The sequence below is a fragment of the Oncorhynchus masou genome, chromosome 18 (assembly GCF_036934945.1).
Source record: "Oncorhynchus masou masou isolate Uvic2021 chromosome 18, UVic_Omas_1.1, whole genome shotgun sequence".
NCBI lineage: Eukaryota > Metazoa > Chordata > Actinopteri > Salmoniformes > Salmonidae > Oncorhynchus > Oncorhynchus masou.
The window spans coordinates 14,362,267-14,377,104 of record NC_088229.1 but is presented as its reverse complement, the minus strand read 5'-3'; the positions used below and the strand labels follow the sequence as shown (position 1 = coordinate 14,377,104).

The window sequence follows — 14,838 nt, the reverse complement described above, 5'->3', positions numbered from 1 at the left end:
CTAAGCCACCCTGACTCAATGTAATTTCTGGGATGCACTAAAGAATGGTATAGAATCTGAGTGTATGGTGTTAGTGGTGTGATGAAGCTGATTTAGTCTTTTCAACAGGGACGGGGGCTGAAGTGGTAGAAACAACAGGGGTAGAGGAGAGGCCTCAGCTGGGAACGGAGGAAGTCCCTGCAGAACAGCCCATGGGCCAGGCTGAGGTTATAGAACAATGTGAAACAACAGAACAACAGGAGGCTTCTAGTTTACCTGTGGATGAGAGGCCAGAGAAGGCTCCTAGTCCGCCACCCCAACCCCAGGTCAGCCATGTCCTTGAGTCTCCGGAGTCACCAGAACAGCAACCGCCACAGTGGCCAGAGCCAGCAGCAGTAGTAGAGCTGGGCCCTGTGCACAGAAAGGAGAAGAATGGGGAGAACCAGGAAGTCAAACCCTCAACACAGCAGCAGACCAAACTGGAGGAGAAGAGAAGCAGTGAGGGCATGTCTACCACCTCGCCAGAGTCACCAGCCCCTCCCATCTCCACGCAAGAGGTGGAGCATGTTTCCGTGGACACAGATGAGGTGGGGCTAAAGGAGGAAGCCGCAAGGAACCCAAAGCAGGAGCGCTCAGGGTCTCCTCCTGCTCCACGTGCCGACACACAGGAGGCTGTTCCTACTGTGGACATGGAGGTCAGGGCTACTCACTCCGAGGAGGAGTTTGGAGAACAGGAGGAGCAGGGGAAGGATGCAGACAGAGAGGGTCATCATAGTCATCACAGAAGGGTCAAGATCAAGCAGGAACCCCAGGAGCAGAGGAAGCCTGATCAGCTCCTCCTGGATGAGATGTCCAATCAGAGCCATCCGAGTCACGGGGACGAGAGCAGTTCTGGCTTTCTGGGCTCCCCGACCGAAGGGGAGGCAGAGCCCGATGCACAGCTCAGCATGGAGCTCAGCCTCATACCCACCGACCGCTCGCGTTCCGACTCCCTGCTCACTGAGACAGACGATTCGCTGCCCTTTGACCCCCTCAAACCAGACGGGGAGAAGAAGAGGAGAGGCTCGCCGGGACGCTCCAGGGTCAAACAGGTAAGGTCCAGTAACAGGTCATAGACAGTTAGACTCTGGAATGAGTGTTAACTGCCATGGAGCAGAAGGCCATTTCACAGTGATAATGAGCTTCCAAAACTGTCTCTGCAAACGCTTCTGTGTTGGGTGATAGCTAGATTCAGTATGTGAGGTATTGGCATGGTTGGTGTTGGTCTTTTCAGGGGCGGGGCAGCAGCAGTTTCCCGGGGAAGCGGCGGCCTCGTGGTGGTGGTGGAGGCGGCGGTGGAAGGGGCCGGGGAGGTAGGAACCGCCTCAAAGCCATGGCCTCCTGCATCGACGCGTTCCTGGTGAGTTGAACTGACCGACGATACATAAACATTCAGACACTTTCGTCCATCCATCATCCATCCATCCACTCACTCATTGGATTGTGTCATCAAATGTTGACATTGAACCTTACAGTATATACAACCCACAGCAGCAATTTATCACAGAGATCTTGAATGTTTGGAGCTTGATCTCTGTCTAAAGATCATTCGACACAAACCACTTGATTGGAACTTGACTTTATCAGAATGTAATACATTCTATGTATAATTCTTTCCCAGTGGTGGAAAAAGTACCCAATTTTTCATACTTCAGTAAAAGTAAAGATACACTTTTACTTGAGTCCTTTTGTATAAAAAGGTAAGTCACCCAGTAAAATACTGAGTAAAATTATTTGGCTTTAAATATACTTAAGTATCAAAAGTAAAAGTATAAATCATTTCTCATCTCTTATATTAAGCAAATCAGACGGCACGATTTTCTGTTTTTTTAACGGATAGCCAGGGGCGCACTGCAACACTCAGACATAATTTACAAACAAAGCATTTTTTATTTATTGAGTCTGCCAGATCGGAGGCAGTAGGGATGACCAGGGATTTTCTCTTGATGAGTGCGTGAATTCTTGTCCTGCTAAGCATTCCAAATGTAACAAGTACTTTTGAGTGTCAGGGAAAATGTATGGAGTAAAAAGTACATTTTCTTTAGGAATGTAGTGAAGTAAAAGTTGTCAAACATATAAATAGTAAAGTACAGATACTACTTAATGACTTTTTAAGTATTTTTACTTAAGTACTTTACACCACTGTTCCTTTCCCCAGCTGAGCATGACAGCAGCAGACACTGGACTCAGTAAAGAGGAGGAGGAGGGGGAGGAAGATGAGGCTATGCAGAACACAGTGGTGCTCTTCTCAAACACTGATAAATTTGTCCTGCTTCAGGTAATGGCTTCATGCTTTTCCGTTTGACATTTTCCAGTTACCCTGTGGCATTTACCATGTCAGATCGTCTTAGACATTTAAGAACCTTTGCTGTAACTCAAGCTGACAGGGTTTTTTCTTCTCTTTCTTGTTCTCTCTCTCTCTCTCTCTCTTTCTCTCTCCAACAGGACATGTGTGTGGTGTGTGGCAGTTTTGGGAAAGGTGTGGAGGGGCAGCTTCTGGCGTGTGCTCAGTGTGCCCAGTGTTACCATCCATACTGTGTGAACAGCAAAGTAAGCATTCAAACTCTTTATTCTTTAGAACTTCTTATTTAAGCAGACGCATTTGCCACAGACAGTCTCCCTAATAATAAAACATGTCATTGTTATTGCACCTTTTGCATACCTATAGATGCTTCACAGTAGGCCACTGTAAGAAGTCAAAATCAAGGGTTCAAGTGTTGCAACAACACATCTGGCTTCCTGATGACATTTTCAGGGATGAAAGATGTACATCTCTTTTTAATTTTCCACGCTATGCCCCTCGTCTCCCTCCTACAGATGACTAAGATGATGCTGCGTAAGGGCTGGCGTTGTCTGGAATGTATCGTGTGCGAGGTGTGTGGCAAAGCCTCCGACCCGGCCCGCCTGCTGCTCTGTGACGACTGTGACGTCAGCTACCACACCTACTGCCTGGACCCGCCCCTACACACTGTTCCCAAGGGCGGGTGGAAGTGCAAATGGTACAACTCTTTCATTCATTTAACCTTTATTCATGCAGGTTATTCTCATTGAAAAATAACATCTATTTTACAAGAGACACCTGTTTGAGACGGCAGCCAACTCTCACCGTCCATGACACTCCCTGTTCAGTCATTTTGGATCTGAAAAGGTACAGATGAAAATGAACTGAAATGGGGAGTGAAATGCATAAAAGTCCTGCTGCTAAGCTTGAAAGTTCAGTCCTCTGCCTCACTTTGTCCATAACATCCTCTTCCATCTCTGGATTTCACCTGAAATTTGACTTGGTCTGATAGGTGATGAACTTTAACCTGATGGCTCATTGGCCTATTTGCTATTGTCAATCAAATGTACTTGTACACCCCTTTTTTTAAAAGGTTGTTTTATGATTTATTGATTCATTAATTGGTTGTTCCCTGTTTAGGTGTGTGTCCTGTATGCAGTGTGGTGCCAGCAGCCCAGGGTTCCACTGTGAGTGGCAGAACAACTACACCCACTGTGGCCCCTGTGCCAGCCTGGTCACCTGCCCTGTCTGCAGGGAGAACTTCATGGAGGAGGAACTGCTGCTGCAGTGCCAACACTGTGACCGGTGGGTACCACTCATTACAACTACACAAACATACATACAGTAGATATCTGAAAGATTGTTTCCAGTCTCGTACTTCTCATCTGTGGGATGCGGCTGTTTACACAGAGCCCTGTGAATTCTCTCTGAACACTGCTTCAGGGAATACTTTTCTTGCTGCATGTAGGGCTGAAAGGTGCTTCCCCCCCCATGGACTCACACTGGTCCCTTATTGTGCTGGTGGCTTGTCAACCAGTACAGAGGGAAGATTAGGGTTCTGCCTGAACACTAGTTGGTATGGGCTGACACATTTTTAGTCTGACACATTTTTGCTGGTATCTTAACTCTCTTGGTACAATGGACAATTTTCCCATCTCCAAATGTGAAAGCTCTGTTGCTTGGTGTGGCCTTCATATTTTGTACTTCTTTCATATTTAGTTTACTGACATAGTTATCAAGCCATTTTGCACCACACACTGTCCATATACATGCAGTTTCAATCACAGCAGATCCTAAGGTTTCAACTATAAAGATCTCAGTATTGGTAGCAGATTGGCACATTTTGATCTCCTTCCATACCGGTTCTGTGGATATTTGCCCAGAAATTGCGCCCTCTTCTGGTTGTCTTGAGAACGTGACTTGTTGGTGCCTTTTCTCTGCTGCTCAGTGAATCTCACTTGCATTCCATCTGTTATTGGCCTGACAGATGTATTTTCACCAAAAAATGTTTATATTGCCGACAAATGTCAGCACAGTATAAGCAGTCAAAGCCAACGGTTTCTCCCTACCATACAGACAGGCTGTATCTAGCAACTTGAAAGATAACACTGCATCCGGGAGAACCATGTCGTACTTGTGCATCCTATTGTACCTCTGTTCGAAATCAATGATGTAGTCTGTTATTGCAACCCGGAATACCTCTAGTGGCTTCCTATTTCGCAACAAAGCATCCTTCACTCATGCTGCCAAACATACCCTTGTAAAACTGACCATCCTACCAATCCTCGACTTTGGCGATGTCATTTACAAAATAGCCTCCAATACCCTACTCAACAAATTGGATGCAGTCTATCACAGTGCAATCCGTTTTGTTACCAAAGCCCCATATACTACCCACCATTGCGACCTGTACGCTCTCGTTGGCTGGCCCTCGCTTCATACTCGTCGCCAAACCCACTGGCTCCATGTCATCTACAAGACCCTGCTAGGTAAAGTCCCCCCTTATCTCAGCTCGCTGGTCACCATAGCATCTCCCACTTGTAGCACACGATCCAGCAGGTATATCTCTCTAGTCACCCCCAAAACCAATTCTTTCTTTGGCTGCCTCTCCTTCCAGTTCTCTGCTGCCAATGACTGGAATGAACTACAAAAAGCACTGAAACTGGAAACACTTATCTCCCTCACTAGCTTTAAGCACCAACTGTCCGCAGCTCACAGATTACTGCACCTGTACATAGCCCACCTATAATTTAGCCCAAACAACTACCTCTTTCATTCATTACTGTATATAATTTATTTATTTTGCTCCTTTGCACCCCATTATTTTTATTTCTACTTTGCACATTCTTCCATTGCAAATCTACCATTCCAGTGTTTTACTTGCTATATTGTATTTACTTTGCCACCATGGCCTTTTTTTGCCTTTACCTCCCTTATCTCACCTCATTTGCTCACATCGTATATAGACTTGTTTATACTGTATTATTGACTGTATGTTTGTTTTACTCCATGTGTAACTCTGTGTCGTTGTATGTGTCGAACTGCTTTGCTTTATCTTGGCCAGGTCGCAATTGTAAATGAGAACTTGTTCTCAACTTGCCTACCTGGTTAAATAAAGGTGAAATAAATAAATAAATAACATAGTGTCACGGGCCGGCTCAAAGCCTGTGGCAAAAATGAGGGGACGCGAACAACAAGTATAGTCCAATCAAAAGGTTCTTTATTATAAACCAAAACTATTAACTTTAAACAAAGAAAAAGGAATGAGGTGTGAAAGTATCATAATGTGAGGTGTATGTAAAGTGCAGGCATGCGTGAATCTGTGTGTGTGAATGACTGAGTGAAAATTACAAAGGAACAAACAAAACAGGATCTTACCTGGAGGAGCAGAGAGAGAGAGAGAGAGTGTGATTAGTGAATCCGTTCAAATACCCTGAGCCCAGGTGACTCCAATCACTAACGACCCTCCTCTGCCTGCAGGAGGAAGCGCCCCTGCACTGCAGAGGAAGGGCCGTGACACTAGTAACACTGGCTCGTAGGCACGGTATTTCTCTTCTTTAAGAAATACAGAATCAAATTTCCCATACCGCCATCCTTGTTCAAATCCTTCAGGGATATTTCCAGTGCTGTATCTCTCACTCTTCCCTCGAGCGATAATACCACCGCTAGTGCTTGCTTTTTCTCGTCCAGATTAGTAACCCGTGTTCAGATTCCAAGTCTAACTGTTATAGGACCTCTTCTCGTCAAGGTGAGGGGGGGCCCATTGTAGTTATTAGCCATCCTCTGCTACCAATGTTAACTTCTAATGATACAACGACTAGGTTCCAGTTGAACAACGTTTACTTCACCGTATTTCCACAGTACATGGTCACCTTCACACGCCAGCCAGGTCCATCTCCAGTGAGACTACGGAGCAGGCGTACTAATAACAGAGTGATAGCACCGTAATAACAGCAATATAGGGTTATACTTAAAACATGAACTTAACACATGGTTCTTGAAGTTTCAAACCATGTTAATGTTTTATCAGAATAAGAGCGCTATCCTGCATTGTTTCTCTTCATGCAGGTGGGTGCACGCTGTGTGTGAGAGTCTGTACACTGAGGACGAGGTGGAGCAGGCCTCTGATGAGGGCTTTGCTTGTACATCCTGCACTCCCTACGTCCCCAAACCCATAGGCAAGTCTATCAACTGAAAACATATGAGTAGAAAAGGCGAACGTTCAGTGACTTGTGGATTTCTCACATTGCTTCTCTGTCTGCAGTAACGGTGGATTCAACCTACATGACAGCCATGAAGATAAAAGAACCAGGTATGTTTTCGCCTCCTCAGTTTGTAATTCAGCTAACGTAAACTCACTCACTTCTGTACATCACCTTGGTCCGTACAATGACCTTATTTTAGCGCCCAGTAAACGTAATGTCAATAGCATTGTAAAGCACAATTTCTCCCCTTTCCAACAAAATCCATGCCGAGACCTCCGCTGCACGTTTCTGCATGATTCAACAAGGCAATGAGCTCCGTCGGGTCTTTTTTTAAATGGCGGGTGGGGAAGCGAAACTAATGCCTGGTGGAGAGATGTCGTGTAGGGAAACTGCTTTTTTTCACTCCATCTGTCCTACTTATCACCTTTTTAAAATGTAAATAAAACACTATAAAGAGTTTATATAATGTGTCATTACATACCTACTTGATGGTTTGTGTCAAATTTGAATTGGGTTTTTAGGGCGGTGTCAAAGTGATCTTCAGAAGTAAACAGCGGCTTTTGAGAGTCATGATCGCTTGCTGTGATGACGCAAACAATGACTAGGTATCCCCCTGTCACGTAGAGTAGGCCAGAAGGCTAAACTGGAAAACCTAACCTCTATCAAAATAAAAAGTTCTTCTGTGCAAGTGTGTTTATTTACAAAGTGATTCCGGAACACAAACAACAGTACTGCCATCAAACGTATGCCTTATGGGACAGCTAAAAACATTGCAGCCCCATCCACAGCTCAATCGGTGCGACAGGGTAGCCTAGTGGTTAGAGTGTTGGACTCGTAACCGAAAGGTTGCAAGTTCGAATCCCCGAGCTGACGAGGTACAAATCTGTCGTTCTGCCCCTGGACAGGCAGTTATAACCCACTGTTCCTAGGCCGTCATTGAAAATAAGAATTTGTTCTTAACTGACTTGCCTAGTAAAATAAAGGTAAAAATTTAAAAAAAAATCCAAAATGCCTCTCCATGAACTAAAAGAGCCCCTCAGAACAACACTAATTAATTAAGCAATTACCTATACAAACCTACATTTTCCATTTAACTCAACATACTAAAGTATATACATTGCAACACGTTTGTGAAACAATATCACAACCTAACATTTACAAAATTACATCACTACTGACAGTGTCTTTCAATATTTCCATTTACATTAATGAGCCATTTGGGACAGGCACTACAAAGTCAGCCCAATTCCCTTAGCTCGGGTCCTTATCCAGCATACCTGGAAGCTACAGAGATAGAGAGAGAGGAACAGAATAAACAATCGTGCTCATCCACAACATCGATAAGTATAATAAATATTGCTTATATTAAACATGAACACTGACATAAGTGTGAAATGTATGTACTTAGACAGAGAAGTGAACTTGTGTGTCGACCCACATTGTTAACTCATCTGATAACAGAGCAGGGAGGAGTGATGAATGTGTGCGTGCGTTAAAGTACCAAATGCCGCCCGCGGCCAGTGACGAACTTCTACGTCACACCCCCTTACCCCCGTCACTGTCCATGTCTTGTTTTTAAAGGATGAGAGTAGTGCTACACCTGGTGGAGAGAGATTGTAAGACAGAAATAGTTGCTTTATGCTGCTGTACGTTACGACATGACACGTCAAGATGTAACGGAGGGTCCGTTTAAAAAAAACAACTTTTCTCCAAAACTATAGAGCCATTACCATGTCGATCATCGCTTGAATAGAAACCTAGTTCACACCCCCGATTTTGAAGTCAACACAGTCGCTACAGTCCCATTTGTTTTCTTTGCGGTCTCGTTTGAATGTCGTGGTTGCGCACATTTGTACGGAATGGGGTGAGTTTACATTAATCTTACTTGCAATGACAACTTGGTATAGCATATTCACTGTTTGTATAGTTGCATATCAGTCCATCTCCAAACACTTCCTCCTCCCCGTCTAGAGCCTCAGTTCTACCGTTTGGAGGGGGTGTGGCTGACCGAGGCGGGCATGTCCCTACTGCGCAGGATTTCCATGTCTCCCCTACACAAGAGACGGCAGCGACGCTCTCGCCTGGGCATGCTGTGTGGTGATGGAGGACCCGACAGCATGGAGCTAAAGGACGGGGATGGAGACGAAGGAAAAGGTGGGTGTTGCCATTTCTTTCTCCTCTTTCCATGATTTAACTGTCCATGTGATGGGGGTTGTAAAGGAGAAGGATGAAGTCGGTTGCCCTTTGATACTGATCTATGGTCAGATTTGTATTTTTCCCCTAATGGATAAGAGTAGGGTTTGGTAAGCTAGCTGATCCCAGAACTGACCAACTTCAACCCACTGTGTCTACTTGCTTTAACAGGTCTGCTTGGATACAGTACATCCGGCATATATTTGACTACCCACCCTGCCTTACCCTCTGAATTGACCTTTAATCCCGATCTGTTGTTCAAGGCTGTGGGGAGCCCATGGAGTGTGAGCCAGGAGTTCCTGGTGTAAAACAGGAGCCTTCAGGGAGCCCATACAGGGAGCTGGGAGCAGAGGGAGGTGCTGAGGGTATGGAGGAAGGCCTCCTCAAAGGAGGAGAGGAGACGGACGAGGGAAAGAAGAGGAAGAGGAAACCCTACAGACCAGGTCAGAGGTCAACTCTTATTAAACATCTTGGGTAAAATAGTATTTGTTTTCTTTGATTTGCTTGATTTGAGTTTACCTGGTGCAATGAAACTAATGAAACGTCCTGAAAGTGCAGGTCTGGCACCCCACGTATTTGAAAGAAAACAGCTACTATAGTGAGAGGATATAATTTGCCACTGATCTATGATGGTCACATTCCAGCCAACTGCAATTCAATGTTTTGAAATGGACTTTTTAAAACATTTTTATCTCCTGCAGGGATCGGTGGCTTCATGGTGCGTCAGAGAAAGTGTCACACACGGATGAAGAAGGGTCTGTTCCCCCATCTGTCTCATCTGGCTGGAGACGGAACTGTTATGACAGACAGGCCGACAAGAGAGAAGCCTGCCCTCGAGGAAGGCAAGTTACAGTTATAGAAGCCATCTAAGTCAGAACATTTCACTGTTTGACCACTATCTGTTAGAGGTCAAATTCTAATTTCTTCAAGGAATATGATAAACCTTTGACGACCACTGTGGAAATAAGTGTTTTCATTAATGTATTTTAATGTGTCATCCTCCGGGATTTAAATGTTTCTCGTGTGGATGTATGATTTATTTGTAATTAATGTTCCCTCTAAGCTGAGCACGGTAGCCCTGAGACTGCCACGCAGAAATATCAGCCCACAGAGAGAAGCATGAGATTCAACTTCACTCAACTTTCTAGAGCAGTGGTCACCAACCGGTCAATTCCAGCCGACTGGTCGATCTCCAAGGCATTCCTAGTTGAGCTCCAAGGCATTCCTAGTTGAGCTCCAAGGCATTCCTAGTTGAGCTCCAAGGCATTCCTAGTTGAGCTCCAAGGCATTCCTAGTTGAGCTCCAAGGCATTCCTAGTTGAGCTCCAAGGCATTCCTAGTCGAGCTCCAAGGCATTCCTAGTCGAGCTCCAAGGCATTCCTAGTCGAGCTCCAAGGCATTCCTAGTCGAGCTCCAAGGCATTCCTAGTCGAGCTCCAAGGCATTCCTAGTCGAGCTCCAAGGCATTCCTAGTCGAGCTCCAAGGCATTCCTAGTCGAGCTCCAAGGCATTCCTAGTCGAGCTCCAAGGCATTCCTAGTCGAGCTCCAAGGCATTCCTAGTCGAGCTCCAAGGCATTCCTAGTCGAGCTCCAAGGCATTCCTAGTCGAGCTCCAAGGCATTCCTAGTCGAGCTCCAAGGCATTCCTAGTCGAGCTCCAAGGCATTCCTAGTCGAGCTCCAAGGCATTCCTAGTCGATCTCCAAGGCATTCCTAGTCGATCTCCAAGGCATTCCTAGTCGATCTCCAAATATTTCTGTTAAAAAAGCAACGATAAAGCCATGTTCTTATTTGTTGTTTTATTCGTCTGTCTGGCAGTAGGTGCACCTGATTCAGCTGCCCTGCGCACCGGGTCAGCCAACTGTTGCCTTTTTCAACCATTTCATGTGTCTGAAGGTACAAACTCTGCCTTCCTGGTGGGCACAGATATCAAATCAGGTGCACTATAGGCCTAACGCTGGCCAATCAGATGTCTCAGATGACCGTGTCTTCAGTAACTTAGCAGGCATTAAGAAAAAGCTACCGCAAAGTTGATACTTGTGAGATTTCTAAATGTTTAAACAAGACTAGAGAGAGACTGTCAACGAATACAGTAAAGAGCTGCTGTTTTTATGACTGAGTTCATGTTTACGTTCTTACTCAGCTCTGTCAACACTTTGTATTCAACACTTTGTATTCAACACTTTTATAAGACATAAAATGTGTGTTCTTCCTATTTCCACACAGCGCTACAACAAGCACTGCAGCAGTAATGAATGAGTAGGAAAGTGTATCTATAGGCTAGCGTTGATGTTATTATTACCGGATTGGGTCTTTTTTAAGATCGAGGAATAATATTTATCTGTTCATAGGAGTAACAACATGAATTTGTGCAAGAGGCAGAAATAATGCTGTGCGACTCGAGTTTGGCCATCAGCTGGAAGACCGTCCCTTTTTGGTCAGTGTCAGTGGAGGAAAGGGAGACTGGAGGGATGTTGACAGGTGGACCCTCGGTCTGCTGCTCTCTCCCTCCGCTGAGACTGAACATCAGATACAGGCACCATCAGCCCAGTAAAATAAAAAGTGAATTATTTAAATGTATACTCACTCAGCTGTGCCTCACCAGTAATACAACAACGGATCTATTACCGGTGTGATCATGTAGCCTACATTAAATGTCGAAATATAATTTATAAAACATTCCTGAACAGCAATGTATTGGCAGGGTAATTCAAGCAAAGCCAATATATGGTGATAATGTATTGGGCCTATAGCTTACTGCACAAACGTAATTTCTACAGTACTGTTTTTAATTGGTTAATGTTGCATAGGCTTACATTTTGTGATCTTGACTCAAAAAATGTTGGTGACCACTGTTCTAGAGTTTTCACTGTTAACACTATCAACGTTTCTCTTTACATTTACATTTAAGTCATTTAGCAGACGCTCTTATCCAGAGCGACTTTACTGAGGCAATTGTGACACGCAATATTAGCCACTTTCAATACAACATACCGAAATACAACGAACTATGCAAGTAGGATTCTATCTCATTGACCCGCACTACTCAGCACGTACTCTAAATAGACCCGTGTGGGATAAACAATCAGAGCTGCAGTAGACCTATATGCAAATAGACCATTGCCATAAATAGATCTGTGCCATTTATTTTGAACTGGACTGTGTTTACAGCATGAGTGGTTGTGAGTAGATGTCTTGTTTTGAGATCAAAGTGATACTGCATGTAGCCACGTGTGCACATTTTGTTCATATCCTTTGCTATTTAGTTAGTTATTAGCCCAGTTATAGATAATTTGTAGTCAGCAATAGGAGTGATTTGTTTCCTACAAGAGCACAAAACGTGTACATCTTTGAAAAGCAAGTTAGGTAAAGATCATTTTTTTTTGGTCTTCAAGGGGCAGTGTTGTATTTTGAGACGGGCTTGAATAAGTAGCCAATACGCAGAGGGTAGCATAATTGGTCTGATTCTCTGTGATATTGGAATAATAATTCATTTTATTTTGTGAAGTGGTTTCTTGAATCAAACCACACATTTTCAGTCACCTCCTTTTAATTTTATTTTACCTTTATGTAACTAGGCAAGTCAGTTCAGAACAAATTCTTATTTTCAATGACGGCCTAGGAACAGTGGGTTAACTGCCTTGTTCAGAGGCAGAACGTCGGATTTTTACCTTGTCAGCTCCGAGATTCGATCTTGCAACCTTTCGGTTACAGGTCCAACACTCTAACTGCTAGGCTACCTGCCGCTCCGTCTTTGTCTGAAGGACAAGTGGATTAACAGGTTAATGTCAAGCCCTGCATGTTTTTTATTTTTGGCTGCTGCTGTAGGCTGAATGATAGAACAGCTATTTCCATGTTAAATGTGATGGGATACATTTTCTCCATGTGGTTGATGGTAGGCCACTCGGGTAGTCCCACATTATGATCAAATAGCCACAGTAGCCTACTTGGCCACTGTTAAAACTGTAACTTAAAGTAGGTACAGTCTTAACATTCACAGTAAACATGCACTGAAAGTTGCACATAATTTTCACAATGTTCAAATTTCTGCTCAGCAAACCAGAAATTTGCTCAGTGCCAAAACAAATTGTACGAAACATTGTTTGTAACCCAAAATAAAATTGAATAAAATTCAGTTCAAAATTGGCATTCTGAACATCTGAAATGACACCGGGTTGTGTTCGTTGACAGGGCCTCACCCAGACACACCTACAGATGGCGCCCCGGAGACTAAGCCAGCCGAGGGTGAAGGGGAGCAGGCCAAGAAACGACGAGGCAGGAAGAAGAGCAAACTGGAGGACATGTTCCCAGCTTACCTGCAGGTACCTTCTCGCTCACCACTTCTCACCATGGGCTATTCTAAGGCATTCATATGGCAACCTAAAGGACCAGTTTCCCCAATACAAATTTAGCCTAATGGACTACAAAGCGTGCTCAACTGAGATTCTCGATTGATGTTGCTTCTTAGTCCAAGGCTAGACTTAATCTGTGTCTGGGAAACCAGCCCATAGTGTCTAGTGACCATTCAACTCCATATTGGCTAACATCATCATTCTCTCTCTGTCTATGTGTGTGTAGGAGGCATTCTTTGGTAAACAACTGATGGACCTGAGTAAAAAGGCTCTCCTGGTTACCCCAGGACAGAGGCATCATGGGGCCATGGGTCTCCTACGTCCTCCACTGCCTCATGCACGGGGGGGCAGACCCACCGCTCCTGACACAGTGGAGGTCCGGGAGCGAGCGATGGGGGCTGGGATGCACCTGAAGCAGGAGGGGGGTGAGGGATCACAGGCTCAGGTCGAGGGATCAGTGTTGTCTTCAGCTGTCAAAGATCAGGGTTCAACGGATCCTCAAGGCTCCGAAAAGGAGAAAAATGAAGGTAAGATATCATAGATGCTAAAATGTTGCCAATTGTAATAAAATTGATACTTCAAAACTTTCTTTTCTACTAACTTACAGGAATTGTGTTTTGACATGCTATCAATTTGGTCTTGGTGGATGTTTTTGCCCACTGTCCTACACTCTTGTTTTTTCTCTCTCCCAGGACTTCCTGAGGGCATGGAGAGTCAGGACTCTGAGCAGTTCTTCAGGAAGGTCCTGGGGTCATCAGAGGGTGTGTCTCTAGGAGGGTCCCTACAGAGCAGCATGAGGCCCATCCTAGAGGGAGGGAAGGGGGAGATGAACTGCAGCAGTCTGCCACAGAGGAGCCTTCTCACAGGTAGTTAGTGGTACAGACCTGAGCGCTGCTAGGGGGAATCGATACCCTTTCACACTATCATACCTAGAGAGCACACTTTTAGAGGAAGTAGAAATGAGTGTGATGTTCAACTTAGACATCTCACTTAGAGAAAGGACTAGAAAAGGAGAACAGTGTGACGCTATATGGAGCAATAGTTTGTTGTTGTAAAGGTCCCTTTATGTTCAGGAACCGCGCATGGCCGTTCAAAGGTCATGGTAAAACAGGACATGTCTTTCATACAAGCTGATCTCTTTCAGTATCGCTGCCCTCTGCTGGTATGATGGACTCCTTCCCTGGACTTTCTCAGTCTCCCTTCTTTGACATGCGGGAAAGGGGTGGCCTGTTCAGTCCAGATGGCGGAGAGGAAAGCCCGTGGGCCAACCCCTCCACCCCAGCCACCCCCTCCACCCCTCCTACCCCGACCGAGGCAGATGGAGACGGACTGTCCTATAACCAACGCAGCCTCCAGCGCTGGGAGAAGGACGAGGAGCTAGGAGAGATGTCCACCATCTCCCCTGTACTCTACGCAAACACAAACTTCCCCACTCTCAGGCGGGACTACCCAGGTGAGTTAAGAGTAAAAATAAAAGACTATGAAAACGTGGAATATTCTAGTTTTTATGTATTTGTTTGCTCTTAATGAGATGGTGCTTCCAGAGTTCTATTGAAACAAACTTTTGTTATCTCTGAAAATGAACCAAATATCAAATGTTTTCACATCAGTTGACTGGAATAGAAATAATGTAAGTTGTAATCCTCTCTCCTCTCTGACAGACTGGTCCAGTCGCTGTAAACAGATCATGAAGATCTGGAGGAAGATTTCAGCTGCTGACAAGGTTCCTTTCCTGCAAAAGGCCAAAGACAATCGAGCGGCTCAGCGGATCAACAAGGCACAGAAGGTGAGAG

General features: G+C 44.9%; 1 protein-coding gene across 1 annotated transcript in view; it reads left to right on the top strand.

Annotated features, from left to right (window-relative positions):
- LOC135504020 (histone-lysine N-methyltransferase 2D-like) overlaps positions 1-14,838 on the top strand; it is a 48,093-nt gene that overhangs the window by 8,442 nt on the left and 24,813 nt on the right. Inside the window, 16 exon segments of the mRNA XM_064922267.1 lie at positions 109-1,070; positions 1,253-1,378; positions 2,177-2,296; positions 2,464-2,568; positions 2,836-3,017; positions 3,440-3,604; positions 6,368-6,477; positions 6,564-6,611; positions 8,476-8,658; positions 8,961-9,140; positions 9,399-9,539; positions 12,885-13,015; positions 13,272-13,572; positions 13,738-13,911; positions 14,190-14,498; positions 14,707-14,831. Of these exon segments, the coding sequence (XP_064778339.1) occupies positions 109-1,070; positions 1,253-1,378; positions 2,177-2,296; positions 2,464-2,568; positions 2,836-3,017; positions 3,440-3,604; positions 6,368-6,477; positions 6,564-6,611; positions 8,476-8,658; positions 8,961-9,140; positions 9,399-9,539; positions 12,885-13,015; positions 13,272-13,572; positions 13,738-13,911; positions 14,190-14,498; positions 14,707-14,831 (3,362 nt within the window).